Raw genomic sequence first — 25388 nt, forward strand, 5'->3', positions numbered from 1 at the left:
CCATGTGATAAGAAAGTGAACAAGAATATCACCACTGAAAAGAACATACCTCTCTTTTGTTACAAAATATAAGTGAAACAGAAGTCAAAATAAAGCAGAAGAAGCTGATGCAAGAAAGCCAGAAGGACTGCAGAGTATAGTAACACCAACAACCAAGAGAAGGTAAACACGACTATCCTATAAAAAGCTAACATTACTACAAAAGGAAGAGACACAATTGATTAGTAATTCAGTTCTCTTTCCCAGTATGCGAGATATGTATGACATGCGTGAAAATGTTTCAAGCCATTAGCTGGTGCATAGTATTCTCTCAAGTGGTGGTAGCTGAAAAAGTCAGTTGAAGGGCTGGAATGACTTTATAGAGCAAGAAATAATCACATTACAAATAAGGCAAGATGTAAAACCATTCTTTGAGAAGGAAATATCACCATCATTATTTCTATTTACATGAAAGAGAATAGTGTACATAGTCAGAGCAGTGCATTGTTTAGTTAAAACAAGCACCAGCAATGTAATCAGCATAAGAACAAATGGGTAACAGCACTGCTTTAAGAAACCAGAAGGACATTGCAACCTGATGCTTACTGAATGTCAGGCTGAGGGGGCCGCTGAAGCAGCGGATAAAGCTGATGTATTTGTTGTAAACTTTCCAGCATTCAGACTTTATCTGTCCAAGTTTGATACTCCCCCCTGTGGGTGGAGAAGCTGAGGGACTGGCTGACGTCACGTAAAGAGCAGGGATAAAGTGCAGTGCCTGCCACTGTGAGATGAGTAAAACTTCCCAGAAGTTATCAAAGGTCTGCTGCCCTGTCCAGCAGGCACTCTGCTGACAGCACCCTTCCTCCTACAGCTCAACTCCTCATACAGACCTAAGGAAAAAGACATAGTAACCAAGAAGTCTGCACAATGCCACAAAACGTTGTTCTCCAAGGACCAGCACCCTGGGGATTCAGGCTCTCAGGAGGAATAGATTTTAATCAACCCTTAATCATAACCAGGGTACGTATCTTTTCCATTTCCTTTCTATTTATTACATTTATTAATTCAGATTTTTGCCCTTTACTTTCCTCGAGTTCAGAGATGCAGATGAAGCATTAGTTAATTAGCAAGGAGTTGCTAGTTTTGAGACGTTAACTGAAAGCTTACAGGGTTTTGTAAGTTTTGTGTAACATATTTGTGGGATTAGTGTATTGGTCAAAGAGTTTAAACTACATTTCTATTTATCCTCAGAAATTAAATTCCAGTGCCTCAGTGCTAGGAAAACTCTGGCACGATCGCACGATTTCCCCATGCACTCAGATGAGAAAATAAGTTTTGAGCCTATTAAAGGCCAGACCCCACTTTTATCATTTTTATGACCAGCCTGTGTGATTACTTGGAGAAAAGACCACTCTGCAGCTGTTCCTCATCTCTGGAAGTTTATACTTTGTAAACTCTTTGTGCCAGCTTCAGAAGATTAATGTGACACTCAACTAAATCAAGAGCTGCTTATTGCCAGCAAAGGCAACAGCACCTGTTTTTATATAAGTGAAGGTTTTCAGTATCACAAATGTTAAATCAGTGAATTATTAGATAACTTACCCAATCTTGAATATGGAGGAGATGATTCTTAAGTGTTTTCTGCCATATTTAGCAACAGACAATTTACACTATCCCCTAATAAAAGACAGCAAGAATCTGAGCCTCCATTTTCAGTGTTTTTTAAGCTATTAATCTCAACTTATTTAAGAAAAGTGTTACTTGATGAATGTGGCACATAAAATATTATCAGCTGCCCTGCATCTACAGACATAGATGCATCTAAAAGACAGAATACATATTTTAATAATTTGTATATTTTGAAAATTGTGTTCAACACATGTCAGATGCTAGGATTAGTTTTCCATATATTTTTGCTGCTTTTGAGTACCTCAATCTACTGACGTATGAGTATGGGTTTTATGATCTTCCAAATTAAAAAAAAAAAAAAAAAAAAAAACTCACTGCACTATGACTCAATATATACACTATGTCTGGTATTAAATAAACATCAGGATGGATACCACTGGTGATGCCTTGCAGCAAATATGCTTCTAAACAGGAGTCTGTAGCTGGTTAAGCACCAATATTTCACTTATTATAGCAGTACAAATGAATTTCAGTCAATTATTTATTCCAGATTCATATAAGCATATCAGAACTTACCTATTATTTTAAACAGAAATAAAATAGAATGCTACTATTTGGCTTTATGTAATTTCATGACAAATATTAGTAGGACCTAACAAAAACTTTGGAGAACAGGAGACAAAAAACATCTAATAAAGAAGAAAAGAAACCTCTGGATGTTTGGGGGCCTTCATTGCCTTTTATGGGCCTCCAAAGGAAAAATAGTTTCCATTATCTCTAACGAAAAATATTTTAGCAGTGTCTGGTTTGTATTTTCTCTGTGTTTAGATTAAGTCCAATGAAGTTTAAAACTGCACTAACAAAGGATGTTGCTATAAATGTAACTTGCTAAAAAAAAAATGATTTTACAATTGACTCATACCTACCAAATGCCTCACAAGGCATAAACAGCCGTCTTCTACTAAATTATGGCACTGCTCAAAGAATAAATAATTAAATAAATCACATTTATAATAAAATTATAAAACATTTATATGAAAAAGGACATGTTTAAGTTTCCTTAGTTCAAGTTCAGGAAATTTAATGGAATCTTTTTTTAATATTAATATTTTTTTTGCTGAAATATACACTCAGAAGAAACCCTAATAAGCATTCATGCAGTAGCTTCCAAAAGGTGGTGAAAGGTTCATATGCTCTGCTTTTTGGGGCCTAGACTTTCCTTTTGTCAAAAGCATCATCAGCAAAAAAATATTTTAGAGATTAGAACAATAAATGGAAGTTATTTTTAAACACCTTTTGAATAATGGGACAGGTGTAAGTTTGGTTAGATAAATCTCCTGTTCAACAACAGAAAGCTTTTACCAGGAGACGTTTGAGAAATAGACAACACAAGGGATCATCATACACCTGTCTAAAAAACAGATGTCATCTCAAAAAAAAATCTGTTATTTCCCAAGCAAAGTAACTCTTGACTGTTTCAAACTAATGCAAAAACCATAGCTCATGATCCTTAGGAGAATAAAACAGGAGGGGACTAAAAATAGATAAGTTAGATTCTGTTAGGCATAGAAATAACAAATTAAATAGAAATACTGAAAACTTTTCTATAAATCTTTGTAACCTTACATAACTGCAAAGAAGTTACAGCAATGAGACTATCTAAAAGCCAGTCTCATACTGAAATATTTCTGTTTCATTATTTTCAACAGAAGACAGCATTTTAGGTTAAGTGTTCAGATGAATTCAATCCTAGAATTTAAGTCATGTTGAATAGAGAATGCCTAGAGAAACCATTATATAGAGGTTGGAGGGAATGGTAAAATCTGTCACCAACTCTAGATTCACAAGTTCTATTTCAATACAAATCTTTACAGATTGTAATGCAGGTATTTATATTAATCTAATTTTATGTTTAGCCACTTTCCTTGCTCATGTTCTTAATTCTCTTCCCCATCCCCCCAAAACCCTGAAATATTAATATATTAATGCAACTGTGCAAGATGAGTTTTACACATCTTTTAAAGAGACATACACTATAAAGAGAGTTATTCTTCAAAGCTTCATAACAGACATTGCCCCCAACACATATTCTTATATTTATCCAAACCTGAGATTCCTACAATACAGGAGCAACAGAAAGGCCATACAGCCCTGTTCCTTGCAGACAAAGGTTAAAATTCCCAGAAGGCACCAATGACACATCTACCTCAGGAAGCAGAGATGGGAGAGATGGCCATAACACAAACTTAAGCATTCACAATTTAAATTTAATGCATCAAAGATAAGTTCCTCAAAAAACAGTAACATTGACATTATTGAGGTATCCACGATACCAGTATTATACCCATGGAACTGTATGATCTTGCAATGCACAATCTGGCCCTTTTTTTATGACATAGGCCTGCAGTAATTTTGTCCACCTTCCCCCCCCCCCCGAAGCAGCAGTCATGCTAGTTACCAAGATTTTCTGCTATGCACCAAGAAGAGAGGAGCTAGAACTCTGCCATACTTCTCCTACCCTGTCCTAGGGGCAGATCTCCAGACCATACCTCTCACCACTAAAGTGGTATTGCAGAATTATGGGGTAGAGGTTCCTGTATCCTAGGCAGAGTAGGTCAGGGAAAACGACTGCACTAGGGTGGATAGTTCTGCACCCCAGAAGGCATGGACAAGTAGGGTTCAACAGCTCCATCTAGGGGTTAAGGCCCCACAGACAAGCCCCAGAAGCCTGACAATAATCAATTCAGCTAAGGAGTAGGAAAATACAGATTCTTGCCCATTTCCCTCTTTGCTACCACCAAGTGATGCTATTCCCATCCAATCATTTAGTGATATCACTGCAGCTGGTGAAAACATAGAAAGAATAAGAAAATCTAAAGAATCAAGCATTACTTCCAGCAACACAGACGAGTTTAGGTTCTACTATCAGCACAGCTGCAGGGATACTTACCTTGTTAGGCAGAGGCTGCTGTATGAGCCAAGGCCATATCTCAGTACATTGCTGCAGTATGCAACAGATATAGCAAATCATTTGTTGTGCCATGTAAAAAGCATTATCTACTTCTTGAGCAGGGAGGTTGGACTAGATAATCTCCAGAGGTCCCTTCCAACCTCAACCACTCTGTGATTCTGTGTGATACTGATTAACTTTCATAAGTTATTCAAGCAAGCTTATACTTGAGAAGGAACCAAGCACGGCTATTTTTGACATTATGTTTCGATTATTAGAGCATTAGTAGACAGGCACTCATGCAAAATGACAAACAACATGCTAGGCAAAGTCAGGAGCCATTCCAGGTTAAAGTGACAGGCATGATTGTTACTCTACCCCTTTCTTATTACAACTGTGTAAGTGGTCTCAGTGTAGCTCATTTACACTCACAGCTGTTAAAGTTTGAGAAACAGCAATTTCTGAGACTCCAGATGTAGAATTTATGAGCAACTTCATTGACTCAAACTGTTTTTTCAGGTACTTTAGCACTTTATTCATCCTTTTGGCAAATGGGAGGCTAAAAACCTACAGCTGGCCACAAGTACCAATTTGGAAAGTTTGCCTGACTTGAGAATAGTACATTCACTGCAGTTTGATATGGAGAAATCAAAAATAAGTTTATATGCTAGAAAACAAAAAATAATAAATCACACAAAACAAACCCTAAGCAGAGGTGGACAGCCAGAAGGAGCAGAAACCCTATTTCACTGATTTTTGCCAGTTCCAATGCTAATACAGGACAATACATAGCAAAAAGAGTATTTCTATCCAATTTTTATGCTGTCAGTATTGTCTCTTGCACAGCAATACTTTATTGCTTTTAATCACTCAGATAGTACTTGCTATGACTTTCACAGAACACGCAGTGAAATGAATTCTCTCCCATAGCTTTTTTACTTCACACATGGCACGGATGGGGTTTTTTGGTATAAAAGTGCTGCTCTTGTAAGACTGTATTTGCATGCTGATACTTTATATTGGGATTCATTTGCTTAAACATAAGCAGTTAGTATTATTTTTACATGCACCAACCTGTCCTGCTCTGGTCTGCTGAATTCAGACAGGCTGAATTCCAGAAGTTCTTGTGCTTCGTCCATCAATTTCATGTTGTTGTCCTGGCTACTCAAGGCCACCTAAAATGGCAATAGGTGCCTATGCTAAGGGACCTGAATCCCACTCAGTGACCAAAGACCTGTTTAAATGATGTGATCATACAAGAAGTCACATGCTGCCAAGTAAAGATTTCTAGAATACGCTTAAGTAGCATCCAAGATTGTGGCCTCTCTACAGTGGTTATTTTAGAACAGAAAGGGTGTTTCATTTCCATTATTTTAATTATGATGTAGTAGATGATCAACAAGATTTAAAAAAGAAAAAAAAAAGCACAGAGAAATAAGCTTAGGGCTGTTTCTGTGAATGTCACTGTCTTCATTATATTTCCCTGAGGTATTTGAATTGCTCTACATAGACCACCTTGAAGGATCAGAGTCTGTTACATAAATGCAATGGGAGTAAAGCTAAGCACTTTAAGGAGCTCAGGATCATGAATAAACACTTGTAAAGAGAAAAATGTAAGTTTGGTATTATTAGCACAGCTATTATTTAGAAATGCAACATGAGAGCCAGAGTAACAGGAAGTATACTAATTGCTGTTATATTTCCCTAAGTGCGGTAAGATCGCAAGTGGCTTTCTGTTTTATGTAGTCAACTGGCACATCACGCACATGAACATTAAGCAGGATAACTGGCCAATATATGCTATTCAGCTATTACCTGAAGTTGTAAGGGAGAACTTAATTGCTTTTTTAAGTAAATTACATAATAGAGGCTAGGAAGGAAAATTCAAAGACAAGTTACAGTAAATACAGAAAATGGAGGTATAAACTATTTAATGCAGAAGCATGAAGACAATTTTATCTATTTTGAAGTTATGATATATAAAGCACTTAAATGGTGAGCTGACAATTGAACTATAGAGGGACTAGCAGAATTAAATTTCTTGTGAGTGTTTATAGTCCCATTTTCCCCCACAATCCAATAGAAAACAGGGAAGCCTGGTAAAGTTTATTTCCTCTACCAGTTTGTATGTATGTATGGTGCTTAAGAATTTAAAATTGATCTTTTTTTTTCCCAGATTACACCTGGAAGCAAGGCTTCAGCTGCCAACCTGTGTCCTGGTGATACTATTGTTGCTATTGATGGTCAAAGCACAGAGAACATGACACATAATGATGCCCAGGAGAAAATTAAAGCAGCTACACATCAGCTTTGTTTGAAAGTTGAGAGGTATGCATATATGTATATGTCTGCTTACTACTGAAAGAAGATACAATCCAACTAAGTGATTATGCAATGTAACTATTCAGAATGGTTTAGAGAATGCTACAAAACCTTTAAATAACAAGCACCCAGACTTACCTCACCAATTCCAGGTGTATCATCCCATCTCCTAACTGAGTTTGCTCAGCCTTTAATCAAAATCACACTTCCCAGCTGGCTCCAAGAATCAAACACCTCTGACTGATGTGAGGCCCTTGGGGTGGCAAAGCACTTCATTATAACTGACCACAATATTTCTTTCCAAATAAAGATGTATTTTTCTCAAAAGGAGCATTATTTAGTTACTAGAACCCAGAAGTAGGTGCAGAAATTTCTATATTTAATTCCAGGTTCTATTGCAAGTTGATATATGTCATTTAGCAACACTCTCAGGAAAGAATTTTCAAAATAAGGTAGGTCTAATTATGCACATGGAATATGTGCATATTTTAAAATATTAACTATTGATACTTATGTAACAAATGGTACTACTGTGTACACACTATACTAAAATTTATTAGTAATATTACATTATTTTAAAATAAGATGCAAAATTTCCCACTGGCAACAAAGAATTGTAACTGATACTAGTCAACTCAAAGAATCAGCTGGGTAACTTCTATTTACAATTGTATATACACTTTACATGCATAGATTGCACTCCCCTTACTTTGAAAAGCAAACCTTAAATGGATGTTACAATCATAAGAAAAATCATGTTGTGTAGCTTAATATTATTATTAATTTATTCACTTATTTTTGTAAAATGCTCTGAGGAGTAATTAGTAACTTCATATATTATTTCTTGTTGTTCATAGTATACATCATTTATAAAATGTGTGTTTTTTTATATTGTTAATAAAGTATAGTACACATATATTGTTAAAGTATTTTACATCAAAAGTTAGAAAAGCATAGAACAAAATACAAATTTTCAGATTGCATTTTATTTTACTATTGCAAGTATTACAGAATTAAAGTTATTTACTTTCTGCCTGTCTTTTTTTATAGGACAGAAACTAAATTATGGTCCCCACAAGTGTCAGAAGATGGCAAAGCACACCCATACAAGATAAATTTGGAAGCTGAACCACAGGTATGAATTCTTATAAATTAACTATTCATTTCAATTTGTCTTTTGTAGTATATTACCGCTTACAATCAAGTTTTGAAACGTAAGTACGCTAATCTAGATTTGAAGACCTTCCCCCTCTTCCCTAACAACATTCAGAGATAAAGATTTGCTAGTGATGTGATACCTCCAGAATGCAAACATCTGTGTACTGTCATGACAATTATCCCCAATGAATACCATCCTGTAGTCCTTGCTGGATTTGTTGCCAGGGGGCTGCTGCTTACAGACTTTTGGTGCTACATTCATTCTGTTTCTGATATTTCTATCGATGAAAAATGTATTTAGCCCTGCAAAAAAGACAGCAGTCAGCTATAAAAATTTTAACAAATTAAATACTGTAATACTTGAATATTCCTGATTGGGAATTTGAACTGCATTCAGTTCTTGTTTAGTTTTTGAACTAAAAGAGGAATTTTCATTGATTCAATGACATCCAATAAACACAAGAGCTGGACTATTTTTGCTACTGTATTTTATGTCAGTGACATTTTACGTGAATAGATGATTTAAAAAGAAAATGGAATTTAATTCTAACTGCAAATTCTTGTTTCACCATTTCTATATTGTAAACTTGCCACATGTTTTCTGTGCTGTTCATTTGTCATCAAGAAATAAAAAGGGGATGAAATGACAGTGTTCAAGGTTGGGTTTTGGTATGTTTTGTATCATACATTTGCCTCGCAGATTTAAATAATTTTACAATATTTTGAGGTTAGTATATTTCATAGAGCAGACATGATCCTAAACTGTAGTAATTACCTCCATTTACTAATATACTTTGTCCATTGCAACCCAATTCTACCAGACAGAAACAAAGGGTTGCAAGTAAAATCTTTGTGCTCATTTATCCAACTGCTGCTTTTGTATTCTGTTCTAGTGTACTGCTGCTAAACATTTCCATTTAGTAGAACTGCTTTTGCTGTTCGCATTTTTCTGGTTGCACATCCTGTATAACCATGACTTTTCTTTTGGTCTCTTCATAAAAATGCTTCTGAAACTACTGTTTTAAATGAAAGCATAAGGCTCAATTTACATACAGGATTTCACAATTAAAAAAAGAAAATGTTTACCAAAACTTTGAACAGAAACTTGATCTTGTCTTAAAAGTGAAATAACGCTTTGAGAAATAAATAAAAACCTGCAGATGTCAAAAATGTGTCCACATTTGTCTAATGTGCTCTTATTATCTTGATTTATTCTGTGGATTTGAGTATTCAAATTTATCTTTCATTTTTTGCTAATAGTTGTATTTATTTCAACTGGATTTTTTTTCTACATTCTTAAAGGTCAGGGTAATCTAAAAGATGGATTTCTGTATCAAAAACAACTATATTTAGAATTTTGTTTAGCAGAATGAAGAGACTAGTTTGTATAGCTTGCAAGACATAAATGAAAGATCACAATTGCACTTGAATAATTTCAAAGCTGAAGATACTGGCTGTGTCACCAATAAAAATATGTGATAGCAAACATCAGACAATCTAATCTGTACACAGTGATTAAGTAAAAAGCTCTAGTATTCTACATATAAGCTTCTACAATTTGAAATAAATCTCAATTAGCAGTATCAGAAGATTCTTTATAGGCCACATGACACAATAGAACATAAACATAAATACAGAAATAGCTTATAGTATTATAGATGTATCCCTATTATACGAATCACACTTCTCAAAATTTCTAACAGAGATTTGCTCTGAAAATTTAGGAACAAGAAAAAACTCAGCAGGTGTGAAAGATCTGTACTCGCTTCACATTTCATCCATTGCAAATTTGTTGTTAGATGACCTAAATTTTACAGTGAGTTGAAGCACAAGGGCAGACATGCATCTCAAAAACAAAGCCATAATCAGAGTAGTAAGCTATTTCTATTAAAGTACTAATTATCTGTGCTATTTTACCAAGGCCACTTCCAGTCTCTAAGACACCCATTCAGATTTTAGAAACCTGTCTGTAAAGAACCAAAGCTTTTCATTCCATAAGCATAGGAGCTCAAGCTGAGCTAAATAATACTCCTTTTAAGAAAAGCAGAAAATGTTCTTTTCCTGGAGGACACCAGGAAAAGGTGACGGACTTCACCAGCAAACCTTCTTCATCCACTATAAGAAACACAAAAACCCACTGCTGTGAATTAGTAAAAGACTTCAGCTGACAAAGAGTCAGAAGTCTATACTAAACACACAACACAAATAAGCATATTTTTGCACAGTCAAAAATCTTTGTCATCCCTTGCCCATCACCACTGAAGAATATGGGAAGTTATCTGGAAAGGCATCGGAGATTCCAGTTCCAGATCATACTCCTATGCATTCCACAACCGGAGGCAATGATCTGGGTCAATAATAAACAAAACTGTATTCCAGAAAAAAGCCAACGTAGGCAGAATGATTTCTCACTTACTCATTTCTGGGTTTTATTTATTTACAATGATTTTATATTGTCTTTGCATTATGCAGCATTACAATTTTTGATGCACAGGTAAGCCTCAAAGTACTGAATCAAGTCAGAAGGATATATCAATCTGAAGTCTATTCAAGACTACTTCTGCTGAAAGAAGGGTTAAAAATGATGGTTTCCTACAAGACACATTAATTATAAAATCTCTGTATTTTTCTGATTCCCTCCACCAGTGTATGACAAAAAAACAGAAACCAGGGATTAACCATAAAGGGAAGCAATTATGCTAACTACACGTGAAATGCTTCTGAAAGAATAAAGTAAACAACAATACTTCTACCACAGGTTCCTATAGTATTCATCCCTTAAATTTCTTGCTGAAATACTAAAATTTCACACTGTTTACAAATATAGAATGCCTTTTGTTTGTCCTGAAGCAGAAAAATAATAATCTCTGAATGCATATGGCTTATGTAGCATATAGAAAATTGCTATGGCAAAGTATAGTATGCTTGCACCAGTTAAAAAAATAACGAAATTGCAAAAGTAAAAAATGCAGAGATTAACAATACTGATGTTGTCAGTTTTACTCATTACTAGCTTTGGTGTGCATTGTAGCTTTGTGTATTTTGTCTGCCTATTATGTACAGGAATTCAAGCCTATTGGTACAGCTCATAACAGAAGGGCCCAGCCTTTTGTTGCAGCAGCAAATATTGATGACAAAAGACAGGTAGTGAGCTCCTCCTATAATTCTCCAATTGGGCTGTATTCATCTGGCAATATACAAGATGCGCTTCATGGACAACTGAGGGGTCTCATTTCTAACTCATCTCACAAGTGAGTACTGGCATTTACTTATAATATACGGTGATTTTTGGTAGTATCACTCTTTTGTTTTCAATTAAAAAGTCCAGCTCTTGCTGTTTTGTTTTCTAATAATCAGGAGCTTAATGATTCTCCAAAAACTGGTGATAGATGAAGAAATTTTTTCCAACACTGAAATCTATACATTCAGCTCTCTAGTAGCATCTCTGCAGGTAGCTAAAATTTTCTCTCTGAACTAGGCTGCAATGCTACCTTCCATCCTTCCCTCTTACACTCAGAGTAACACTCCTATACTCTCAAAGTCTCTGAATACCAAAGTGATTATATTTTGAGTACCAGGAACGTACAAAATAAACATGATTACTTCATGGTTACTATTTTCAGAATTTGTAAGTCACTTTTTATTTAGAAATAAGCATTTACAGGCTGAAGGAAGTTATTTTAACCCTCTTTTCTTTACAGGATATGAACTACTTTGAACACAAGCACAATATTCGGCCCAAACCTTTCGTAGTCTCAGGCCGAAGCAGGTTATAAACTCTGAGTGCTGTGTTGGATTTGGATGCATGGTGTTATTTTTAATAGATACTCACAACTCATATTAATAAAGAATACGGATGCATTTGAAATTAGCTTATAGTACTATATAACCTAAAGCTGCAGTCCTATTAAATAAAACTGTTGACTTGCAGAGATCAGGCTTGAAACTCAGAATTCTATTTCCAAAAGAAAGCAGATCAAGATTCTAATCTCATTTATACTGATACAAATCTTAAATAACTGTACTTGATTCAATTTATAGTACAGTGCTGCACTGGATATTGCATATTTATAAAACCAGAGAGCTATGAAATTCTTCTATCCAAATGAGAATATATGTACTTTGTTAATTTGCTAAATAAAAGATAGCTAGTTATATCAGTTATCATCTGACCGTGCTGAGGTTGCAAAGTTTACTCTTCAGCAGACTCTTCTATTCAGAAGGAAACCTGATGCAGACCTAAAATAGTATTATCTGATGCCACAGATCTGTAAAGCTCTCAAATGCAGAAAACCTTACATGCTTACTTTCATCTTTTTAGTGTAAATTTCCTTTATCGCATCTGAAATGCCTAACTTAGTATTATTTTTACAGTCTTAAATACCGAGGGGAAAACAATGCAACATCTGTGGCTAAAAAGGCAAGCAAGCTCAACAGTGCTTGAGTGATCCAATATATTACAATGCTATTCTTTTCCTTTCTAGTAGTTACAGTTTTTACTAGGGGATTTAGTGCTCTGCATGTCATTCTGAAGGTTACAAATGTCTGAAATTCAGTTACACTAATTAAAGTCTGATAAACTAGACCAAAAAATCAAGATGATAATTGATTTTGATGTACAACGGTCAATCTCACACAGAGTATCAGTTTCTGTGAGATGCGTTAAATTTTTCAACCACCTGTGTGATAAAGAAGAGATCATAACAGCTAGATAGAGCCTCCATCCGTTAACACGAACTAACAATGTAGAATACTGCCTCAGTGGAGAGACAGGGCCTGTATCTCCTTGCAGCCTCATTATGGTACATGATAAATGACAACACAGTCCTTAGCAAATGTACGTGTCCTCTAATTTTGGGCATCAGCTGCGTGTATCTAACCTGACTTTTTCACCCTTGGGTACCATTTACAGGCACCTAATCTGATTACAAAGGTTCTAATGGGTAGACCAGAATGTAATCCCATAATTCAGAAATTTCATTTAGATACACAGTGTTTTCAGTGAAAACATGTAAGCAAATCATCATTTTCCAGCATGGCTGATGGAAAAAATCTGAAAAAATTAACCTGACAGAAGTGCAGCAACTTTTAGAACCTTAGTTAGGTAAGATTTGTAAGGTGTTCTAACACTGGAAAAGTCTGTACTTACGAACTCCAAAATCTCCAATAAAGAATGCTGTATTTACAAAGCAGTGGTTGTCACACTGCTTCTCAATTCCTTTTTCACTTGTTTGGCTTATTGTATACCCTCTGTTACGCACAGTAAAAAACAAATCTCCATCTTGACTAAATGTCTCTGTAGGACAGCTGAGGCCAAATCAAAATAGGACTTCCACTAAAAGAAGACCTGATTATGGACAGTGGGACTGAGCTAACAGATTTGACATTAGCAACAATTTTAGATTTTATTCTGACAAAAGAATGTGGTAGTTATAATTTATATATTATTATATTTTATTTATTCTTTACTTTGCTTTAATAATGCTTTGGCTGCTGACCACAATGGTTATGCCTTTTCTAGCTTTCTCCTATTATTTTCCATTTACTAACACTATCAGCACTGACAAAACTTATAACTTACTTATCCTATCACAGAATCTAAGGGTGGTCTTAATTAAAAAAAAAAAAAAAAAAAAAAAAAAAAAAAAAAAAGCCTGTAAATTTATAAAATGCCCTGTTTTATTTTTTTTAGCTGGCTTACGCTGGGTGATGAACTAGAACTGTACACTTGGTTTAAGATTTGCCTATCTTTTCTACAATTGACTTTCTTTTGATATGTCTTTGATGGTAGAGGATGCATTTCCCTTTACATTTTTGAGAAAGTGGTTCTACACGATTTCCCACTGAATCAAAGGGAGAACTCTGGGTCGTCTTCTCCACTCAAAAATAACTACTGGGCAGTGACCATACTGCATTATCTAATCGTGTAATACGGTATCCTCCCTCATTTACACAGAACCATTTAGTTTGGAAAGAACCAACTGCAACCAGTTTGGAGCAAAAAGATTAAGTCATATATCATCCTGTAACTCTGAATATCACATAAATGGTAACTCATGACTGTATAAAGCCTGCTTAATGAACTGATACAAAGTAACAGGAAATAAATATCCCTAAACGAAGAAAGTCTCTGAAGTGCTATGGAGAAAATAGACAAGTGTTCAAAATGGTAACACTGAAAAAGACTTTAGGTCTTATGGAGGGTCACAACATTATTTTAAGTCCTTTTTCAGAGACATCAAATTTGTGTGTAGTAACTTTACTTCAGTATGTACAGTAACATTAATATTTCTCAAAAATGGTACATCCTTTTTATTATATATGAAATACTTTAAAATATTGAAAAATCAACTTCAAAAGCTTTCAAAAGACCTTGAAAAGGTCTGACCAAAATGCGTTCTCTGATTATACTCACTGTTCTTGTGAAGGGCCACTTTACATTCCATTGGAAACACTATATTTAGAAATGCAAAAGTATGACTGTTTTTTCCAACAATTTTTTTCTTTAAAATTCAGCAAATACTTTAAAAATTCTAAGTATATTGTTAGCTTTAAAATATTAATAAATACTTCATTGTAGACTTCAAGGAGATCTAGGAAGAGTCACACTCATTATTTTCCACTACATTTTAGAAGCCTCTTCAACCATGGATTGAAATGGTGTGTTAAGTACAGGACTGGAATGTGTTTAGGATTCCAGTACTGCATGTGTTTATTCTGTCACTGACACGGACAACTCACATAAACTCATTTTTCCTATTTGTAGATGTTAAGAATTACTCATCTAGAACAAAGAGCTTTGGAGAGGCTTAATTAACTCTCCAATAAAATCTAGCACTAAAAATGCAAAGTAATATTCTCTTCTGAATTATCTTTACATAAAATACATACCAGAATTTTAAGGAATGCTTAAAGTTGACACTGATACTTCTTACAAGAAAATATTTTTCAGTGGATACACATACTTTTGCTTTTCTCTATTTTCTGAACTCTTGCTTTTTGTATTTGTTATCATTTGTTTTCAGCCTTGTTAACATCACCGTATTCCTTCACTTTTGTCTTTCTTCTGCATAATCTGGTATGCATTGCACACCTCTCTGTAATCTGGCTATTAACACAGTGGATGCAGCACTCCTTCGGGGATTGACTGTGGCAGTGGACGCAGCACTCCCTCTTCAATTAGCACTGTTAGCTCTATCTGCCCTACCGAGCTGAAAGCAGTATCTAAGATGGCCCCTAACATTCCCTTGGAAATGGAACTTCCTGGTGTCAAGATTGTACACGCTCAGTTTAATACACCTATGCAGTTGTACTCAGATGACAATATCATGGAAACACTGCAAGGCCAAGTTTCTACAGCTCTGGGGGAAACACCTATAATGAGGTAATTAGAGCAGTATGTTTAGTAGTTATGAATATGCAAATTTAGAACAGATATAGAGCATCTATTCATGAGCTTTAATAATATTACACTGTTTCTGGGATAATGTATATAAGGGTTAAAGAGAAACTAAATCATTTATCATTTTTATCAAAATACAAGTAAAATACTCCTTAACCCAAAGTATTAAAGAAGTCCTTCAGTATTCACCAATAAATATTTCATATAAAATAATCTTTTATTGGTATCTAATAATAAAAGCTGATGATTTAGATTGTTAGCTGACTAACCACTCCAAATCAAGATTCTGATTCCCCCCTAAATTCACAACTAGTTATTATTGTTATCATAATTAAGAGTTATTTAACAAGCATTTAATGATTTATTCTTATTAATTATTAATAAAAATAATAGCATTAACTCTCAACTGATTTGAACTGTTGAAAGATAAGCTATGAATCTCTGGAAATCTTGTAGATGTTAATAGTATTCTAGTTACTTAGTTAACTCTCATCTAGGACGGCTCATTCCACATCAGTAGTTCTTATCCAAAAAGGAGACAAAATTGACTTTGTAGGCCTACTCATTGATCTCTGTAATGGTCAAAAACTGATTTATGAATTTTATCCATTGCAATAATTAAAGTCAGGCAGGAACGTTTTGTGGATAAAGATGAAGTTTAGACAAAAGAAAATCCTAAAGCTCTATTCTTTTTTTTCAAGGCACCATTCATATTCCTTTATTTTACCTTGCATCACAGCAACTTATTTTTCTGTTTTACAACAGCATTTAAATTAATAGTTTATAATATGTACAGTGTAAACTAAAATCAATTACTAATTTTTTTAAATAAGAAACATTAATCATTGGCACCAGTGAGCTTTCTTCAGCACCTTTCAGATTTGGTATGTTACTAACCATAAATATCACATACATATATTGAAGTACTTAAGTTTATGCTGATCTCATGAAAACAATACTGAACTTCATGAAGTCTTTGCAGAGTGATTATATTACTCTGTTGCGTGATTATTTATCTTTAATCATAAAAATTAAAGAGAAAAGAAAAAAGCCACCTTGCTTTCTCTTTATCCTGAAATAAAGGATTAAGCCCAGAGTAATCAGCTGTCACAAACATCTATGACATTCCCAGTTTGACAATTGATTCTCCACACAGCTCTGAAATATCTCTTTTGTTTTGGGACTCCTCTTCATTATTCATGAACTTAGAAATGTTATCTCAAACCCTAACCAGTAAGTATTTTTTGTGTTTTGTACATACTTTTATATCACTTGTTAGTTTAATTTTTAGGAAGATATTGGTAAGAATTCTAAAAAGTAAACTACTTCTATAGATTACAAGCTTATAATGATAGAAGAAAATGGTATTTTCGTCACCAGTTAAAAAATGGCTGAGAAATCTGGTTCATGATGAAAACAATTAACATAACCAATAGAGGTCAATACACAGCTGCCAAACTCCTGATGCTGTTACTGTTAGTCTAGATGATACACTGGAAAACAAACAAAACCCTGTAAGTCAAAAGTCAGTCTAATCCCCTGTGCAATTAGTCGTTTATTTCCAGGAGAAATTTACCTGAGATTTAATAGACACTAGGAGTCCAGTTGTAACAAGAATTTCATACTGAACACTTACCTACGTATCAGTGAGGTAAAAGACTTCACTGAAGTCTATTTTGACCTTTCTAACTAGTTCCAGTGACAGTTAGAAGTTTACAGATGGTATGTGTTCAGACTAATTGCTGTCAGTACATGTAGTCATCTGTTCTTCCCCTCAACTACTTAAAACATTAGTTATCAAGATTAATTTAAAACATTTAATACACTTTAATGAACCATGAAATATTCTTGATAAAAGCTTAGGCTCATGAGTCAATGGGAATTCAACCATTAACTCTTAAGTCAAATAAGTACCAATTACCTTAATCAGATAATCATATATTAACTAGTAACAGAACCAACTTAGAAAGGTGAGAACACCTTGACATCATGATATTTTCCCAAAAGATTTGTTTTGGCTGAGCCTACACCAGGTTATGAGTTGTGATTTTAACAATATTGTTGAAACCAACTGTCATGAAAATGGATTTCTGAATACCACACAAAAGAGCAACTGGTAATACAGCAGTTGATCACAAGAATACAACTGCTTTGAGGTTTAACACAGGTACTGGCCTATTTCCAGTTGCCATTGGAGCCAGAACAGTAATTATGGAAATATTATCTTGAGTTTGTAGGTTTATTTTTTGTTACAGTTCCACAGCTACCTTTTTTTCAGTGCATTTGATCAAGAGAGGCCTATACAAAACAATGTTATGATGGAGAAAAGTGTTTTTCAGTAGCTCAAGAAACTGATTGTCTTGTTTACTGAATTCACATTCTGTGTTTGGTACAACTACTGCTTTAAAGTTATGTTTGTTAATCGTTTTATCTGCTCTTGCTCCCTATGATGCAGTGACCCGGTTCCCACCTCAGTACCCCAGTCTGATGTGTACAAGATGCTGCATGCCAATCAGGAGGAGCCCAGTCAACCTCGCCAGTCTGGCTCCTTTAAAGTGCTCCAGAATTTAGTCTCTGAAGAAGGTGATTATGTTTGAAGCATTTTTAGTATGTTTGTGGGAAGAGGGAGTCTGAGAGAAGAGAAGAGAAATGAGAGCTGTAAGAAATTCTGAAAACCCAAATCTTTTTGAATATGATAGATAGAATGCCAGCCTCCTAACAATTTTTCCCCTTATTTTTATAGCTAGTAATGTCCTCTGGGAATAAAATGGGAGTATTAATCACATTTGTAGAAGCTCTTCTCAGATTTTAAGCCTGTTAATGTACAAAGTTGATTTTAACTGAATGATAAAAGTTTTTGCAGCTAGCTGCATATACTCATGATACTAAGAAAAAAAAAATATACCACATCCAGGAAAAGAGAAATTTAAACCAACTCCTGAGGTAAATTTCACCTATCCCCTCTTCATTCTAAATAAAATTGAAGACAACAATACCATTTACAGTCCCATTTCCTTCAAATTATGAGTTTTTGAAAATAATCAGGAACACTATTAAAGGTTACAGGTTTGTTACATTTATAACAAGTATAAAAAATAAAATATAAGCAAAATTAACTTAACAGGTAGATCTTAAATTTTTAATTTTTGTATCAAAATATTTACCAGAGAAGGGATAAACGCATCTGTTTATCTATACATACATTACTGTGAGATTTTGTTTGGCATTTTCTTCTTATGTTTTACTATAATTTATATTCATATAATGTCACTAATCTGATATCCATTGCACAACTTCCTATAATCAGAAGTTATTGCCTGATTAGTTACACAGATAAGTAAACTTTTCAACAGTAGGTCTCAGTTGATGTGCTATGTTAAAACCAAATCCTCCTCCTTCTTGTTATACCAAAGACCTACGTCTTTGGTATAACATTCAGATAGTATAACTATCTGATAGTGAGACAATGTCCATGAGGCAGCTGTGAAGAAGGAAGGCAGATTGGTCATGGAGAGCATTATATTTATAATCACTGTTGTCCCTGCTTTATTAGCTACAGCTACACAATCCTCTTGCCAATTCCAAAGGCACAGGACCTGACCTACTAAACTTGTACAGAGAAACTTTATTGTTAGTCGATATAAGGAAAACCTGTAAGTCAAATTAGAAGTGGATATTTCCAAAAAAGGTATTTTACTGCATCAGATACTTTTATAATAACCTGTACATAATGGGATTGCTTTGATTCTCAGATGGACGTCCCATGGGCACAAGAAGTGTGAAAGCACCTGTAACAAAGATACCAACCGGCACGGCGAATGTCCAGAAAGTGCCACTGTGTGACAAATGTGGGAATGGCATTGTGTAAGTTGCTTCTTTCTAGTTATAAAAATCTCTAGTTTAAGCACAAGGCCTCAAACACCACCAACAACTGCAGGAATACTTTCCAAGGGACAATCTCTCCGCACTATTAGAAAAATGCTTCTGGAGAATAGAGATACTAGAACAAATCTTATCTAATCTGTTCTAAATCCCAAATCATTAACCCATATCTTAGACACTTTAAATAGATATGTCAGATACAACCACATATCATCAAAGCTTCAGTTAAGATGTCTCAGGACCTTTTGCAAGTCAGTCATTAATATATAGAAAATGAAACCAGCAGTTACCTATACTACATTTGTTAAATATGTAATATGCAGTTTATGGATTCTGAAAGTTGCTTAACAGAATAAAGCATCTTTCTCACAATCTAGTGAGTTTCTAGGATGCTTTCTGAGCCTACTTTGAAACTATCAGACTTACATCTCAATGGCCTGTGTATCTCAATGACAACTTCGCCAAAGAATACAGATAATGAGCTCAGACCATAGTCAGTAAGGAAAAGAAATGTGTTTTTTAAACTCATTTTGTCACCTTTTGATTTTTTAGACTGTACTTTCTGTGTTGTAACCAAGATCTGGCTTTCCAATGAACTATTGAATTGTCTGTCATAATCTCTATGGCACTTTTATTTTACTTATTCAAAAATCAATTTCCAACCTTAAAATATGTTTGTAGCATTTGGAAAAATAAAAATGGCAGATGAATAACATAAAGGCCTTAACATAAATACCTAGAACTTACTTTTTTGTCATATTATAGTTTCTTCTCACTTTAAATTCCAAATTTTATTAATTTTGTTTTCTTTTTATTGTTTCCAAATAGAGGAACAGTGGTGAAGGCACGTGATAAGTACCGGCACCCAGAATGTTTTGTGTGCTCTGACTGCAATCTGAACCTGAAACAAAAGGGCTACTTCTTTGTGGAGGGACAATTATACTGTGAAGCTCATGCACGAGCTCGCATGAGACCACCAGAGGGATATGAAGCAGTTACTGTTTACCCAAAATGCTAGTCTTACATTAACACACAATTATATGCATGCACACAAAAAGCCATTAACAGCTTAGGACAGCAATACACTGTCAGGACTTTGGTCTGAATCCAAAGTAGTAGCTTTTAAACCTTTTCTTATGGCATTCAGAGTGAGATGGAGCATAATTATACGAATAAAATTAGTAGCATAATTATACCAATAAAATTCTGCTAAAGTATTATCTTCAAAGATGACAATATAATTCAATGGAGTGTTAACTGAAAGAGTCCTGATATCAGCTGTACTGGACTAAAACACTGAAACAGCTGAGGTCTTATATAATTATTGTAGTACACACATATACTGTAATGAAGACATTATTTTTAACACAAATTAAATATCAGTGCAAACATCACAGCCATTAGAGGCCCCGCTGTGTTACAGGCTGGGCCCTACCAAATTAAGACACCTGACAGATCATTAGCAAAGCAGCTATTTTACGTGAAGAGTACAAAACAACTCACTGGTCGTGTCCGCTTCAACCATCTACTCTTTAATTCATTAATATGCCACATATACGTTTTGCTTACCTTGCTTTGGATCTGGGGTTTTATTTACTTAATTTTCTGATGCAACAAGTGTAATAAGGAATTAATATCAATTGATAAAATAAAACAGCTACTAAAATAAAGACTTCTTAGTAAAAAGCAAAATAGAACTTCTATGTTGTTTTAATGATTTGCAAAGTGCAAATTGCAATGAAATTAGCTTTCACTTCACTTAGCAGAAAGTTGTTGAGGCACACACAAATTCATTGTTCTTGGAAAAGAAAGAATTTGTGCTAACAGGAGTTCACTGTAAATTAAGAATGAAAGTAAATTTAAAAGCTTTTCTGTAGAAAATGGTACTTCTGCCTCGCCATCTTTCAATTTTCATAATAGAAACAATGTGAAAATATGATCGTAATATCTTTACTGGCAGTAAATTAAAACTTGGACAAATCTACTAAGTTTTATATGAAGTGTACAAGAGATGACCAACTTCAGTGGCAAACAATCTTATATTCTTTTCCCATTCTACAATACAAGAAGCTTAAAATGTAAGAAAAATATGAAACCAAAATAAGAAGCTGTATATACTTTAAATTTATTCTAAAAAATCAGATGTGTCCCAAAGCCTGAAATACAATAGCTGCATAATCAAAGTTTTCAAGTTCTGTTAAAGTACTATTTCAGAATTAAAACATTTTAAAAATGTATCACTGCATTTATAATTTATGTCTGCAAAATAAAAGCATATAGTGATGCACCTTTTTAAAGGCTAGTTCCTGAATTATTTTTGGATACCAAACATAATTCTGTTCCTCACATATCAAAGAGGCTATGTGTAGTATTCATATTTTTCTACTGATATAGCCCATAAACTAAATCTGAAAATCCTTTTGAAGGTGATAATGCACATAATGTCTATTTTTACAAACCTGAAATGTCATTGGTATTTTAAAATAATTGTTTAATGTTCATTTCTTTGTGCAGTAACTGAAGCTAAAAATAAATCTACTACATATGATTAAGATTCTGTATTTTTTTTCCTCTGGTATGAAAAATGAGCAAGTGTGAGCATCAAGTGATTTGACAATAATAGAAGTTAGGCATTTTCAAGAGGAGTATGCTTTCAAGAGGAGTATGCTTCAGATTTATCAAACCTCTGGCAAGAATGGAACACAATTTTTGTATTAAGCATTTGAATATACAATCTGGACATAATTGGCTTTCTAAAACTGAATGTGATCATGTGCTGTCAAAACTGAAGAACAGAAATTCCCCTCTCTTTAACAGGCCTAACACACAAGAAATAAATCTGAGAAAATTCTCAGGAATACAGCTACAAGAACTGTCAGGTTAGGAGAAAGTCACAGAACACGATCTGATGCCAAATCTTCTTGGAAGTTCAGTTGCATTGCATCATGACATGGTGCTATTTTGAGAGGTTCAGTGTTGGAGATTATTTTAATAGAACTAGAAGGGAAGCCTATCTAATTGCAAGTAGCAACCTAATGTGAAAATCTTTACACCAATATACAGGAAACAAAGATTTTCAATTCATGCAAATTATAACATCCTTGATCCTGATAGAGAAGAAGAAAAACAAGAAATTTCATCCTACAGTCTCTTCAGTCTGCAGCAATTAAATATATGGATATTTAAATGTGAGAGAAAGACGAGCAACTCTCTTCATAGCATGTTCAAGGCCACTTTTATTTCACTAGGTTGTCAGTGCTTCCTGGCATAACTCCTTCACAGAGCATCCAACTAAAGAATTATCCAGTTTATCCACTGGCTTAAGAATGGCATAGCCAGCAAATCCAGTAGCTTAATTCTACTATGTCACTCAGCTATGTCCAGATTTCTTTTTTATATATATTACAAGCTGCAGAGAGGTATGGCATTTATTTTTAGATGGAGAGAAGATACTAAATATGACTTCACACAGTTGTCATCTGGACTCTTCAAATATCAAACAGCTGTGAAATAGCAGGGCTATTTGGGGAGATTTGAAAAACTTATATGAAGTAGTAATTCTCAAAACACATGAAGCAAAAATCGTATCTGAAGATACATGGATTAATGAAATGTCGCTTTTGCATCAACTGTTCTAAGACAAATGCTTTTGGTCTTAAGTAATACTGAAGCATTACCAAAAATCTGAAATCTAAAAATTTTTTAAAAGTAGTTAAAAGAAATTATGCTGTTTCCACTTGCTCTAGTAACTTTTTAGTTTTTCAACCACATTTCATCACTTAAAAAAATTATTTCATATTCTATTACAAACACAAGCAAGCATAGGCTACAGCTAATCACACATAGAAACATTATGTAATTTTTTTAAAAGTATTGTCAGCTGTACACAATAAACAAAGTAAAGAAAATTGAAATAGTTTTTTACTACTAACATTTTTGTTCAGATCAGAAGTATGCTTTTGAATAAATCCTCAAACATTCCCTTGTACTGAATATTGGTTCGCATCACAGAAGAGTTTCAGAGTGCACAAACTGGTTTCCTTCAAGATGAAACTCAGCTAGAAGGTGCTCTCCAGGAGCACAGCTAATGCATACCAATCACTACCAGGAGCTCAGGCAAATGAATCAAAATAGAGCTAAATGAACTCCCTATTATGTACATGTCAGGTTCTCACTACTAACTAATCTGCTCCTACTGTATCACACTGCTTGCTAATGTAGATGTAGCCTGAGTTTTTTTCCATCACTTTTATAGATTCCTAACAGATATGAAATTACAGTCCACAATTAAAATTAGCGATAGACCCAGTCTGCAAAATTTGGAAATAAACGTTAGATGTTCCACAGCTCAGAGATGATTGATCAAGACTTTTTTTTCAAATTTCTATGAATAATATAAAACAACTGTATAGTTGGATATAGACCTGACTTGCATGTAAAACATGGCTACTTGATTTAAACTCTGCTTCAGGATTTATTTTTTCATATCATTATGTACATAGTGTATTCACATATTTATTTTATGAACAAAATGGAGGGGAACTGTACCTGTTTGTTGACATATGTCCTCTTCTCATATTAGGGCGTGGTCCAAAGACGATAAAGTTTTTAGGAAAGTCTTGTATACAGTAGACTGCATACAACAATCCTGTGAAAAAAAACACTATGTCAGAGGCAAGGACAGTTATCCCAAATGAACTTTATGACTGACAGTGGCTTTTTTTTTTCAGAGGATTATTGTATACAAACATGCCCTGGTATGAGGAGTTGAAGGATTAGATATACTGAACGTAACTAAAAGCACACAGCACATGTGTTGACAAAATTACAGCTGTGCTGGAGAAGGGAAAGAGTCACTGCTTAGACAAATCCAGAAACTCAGACACTGTAGAGCAGTTAAAGATGATTGTTTACTACTCAGAAAACAAAATATTTAGCAAGCATCAAGAGCATTCTAAACAAGCGGAAAAATCTCTTCCAAGCCTTTCACAGTCTTGGCTTGTCCCTTCCTAGACACCTTTCAGAAACAGATTTTTATAGAAAACTCATTCTCTATAAAATGACTTTTTAAAATCTTTTCAGCATTTTCCCAATATAAGTGTTTTTTTAATCGCCCTGCTAAACCAGCTGCCTATAAAAAGCTAAATATCAATTAGACCAGATACGGTGAAGAGATGTTGCTGGAACAATGTATTTGAAGGCAAAAAGAAATAATACATACCACCAAGTTGTTTTATACTATACATGATCAAAAATAAATATTTCTGTATTATGAGAAAGAGCAAAACTGTTTATGAGAACATGCACAAAATGAATAGGATGTCACTAACAACACCCTATACTCCTTCCTTAAGGCACAGAAATACTCAGCCCACTTGCACGTAGAAAGGAATCTGTTTCACGGCACCAACTTGGAAGCCACTGTAGTTACAAAGTGCTTGCAGGTTGTGCAGATGCACATAGAGGCATAGTTTCTTCGAGCAAGACTAAATACCAAAGACAAGCTGTGATTGTATACATTGCAGTCTGTCTTTCAATCTACAACTAGATAAAATATCCTTTCATACACTGACGTTCAGTGTGGACAGAATTCTAAAAGACTGCACTCCCAAGTCATTCAAACTATTCATTATAAAGCAACACTACCTATTTAATAATTATATTTCTGACTGAAATTTCTCTAACTTATAGTGTTACAAATAATCCTCACTACTGCTACACTTTAACATTGATACATTTCTACTTTTAAAGTATGTGCATTTAAACATGTTTTCTAAAAGTTGTTTGGGAGTATATTAAAATCTTCACACACGAAACACTTCCAAGACTTTTATTTTGGCCTTACAATTATTTCCAAGGATTACATCTCATTCTACTGTTTTGCTCTGCCAAATCCCCTCAACTCCATTTTATTTTCACTACATTCCTACCTTCCAATCTATAATCACTTTTGCAGATAGGTCTTGTGTTCTTACACAAATATCATTGCTCTAGACCTTTGCACCTCTTCTTTGAACAGGAAAATTCAAAACTGTATCCTTTGAGGATGCATAAGATGGAACACAC

At 34.4% G+C, this 25388-nt stretch overlaps 1 protein-coding gene across 3 annotated transcripts; it reads left to right on the top strand.

Moving 5' to 3' along the window:
• Positions 1–761: 761 nt before the first annotated feature.
• Positions 762–21619, top strand: PDLIM3 (PDZ and LIM domain 3). Of its 3 annotated transcripts, XM_062575710.1 has the most exons (8): positions 762–999; positions 6735–6886; positions 7931–8015; positions 11740–11807; positions 15159–15422; positions 17896–18023; positions 19193–19304; positions 20151–21619. In XM_062575710.1, exons 1-8 carry the CDS (start codon positions 907–909, stop codon positions 20338–20340), a joined length of 1092 nt encoding a protein of 363 aa, XP_062431694.1. In that variant the 5' UTR covers positions 762–906; the 3' UTR covers positions 20341–21619. The 3 variants fall into 3 exon arrangements, with proteins under 3 accessions (XP_062431694.1, XP_062431691.1, XP_062431692.1); XM_062575707.1 differs by lacking the exons at positions 11740–11807; positions 15159–15422 and adding an exon at positions 11102–11289; XM_062575708.1 differs by lacking the exon at positions 15159–15422.
• The last annotated feature ends 3769 nt before the right edge of the window (positions 21620–25388 follow it).

The sequence above is a fragment of the Rhea pennata genome, chromosome 4, assembly GCF_028389875.1.
Source record: "Rhea pennata isolate bPtePen1 chromosome 4, bPtePen1.pri, whole genome shotgun sequence".
Taxonomy (NCBI): Eukaryota; Metazoa; Chordata; class Aves; order Rheiformes; family Rheidae; genus Rhea; species Rhea pennata.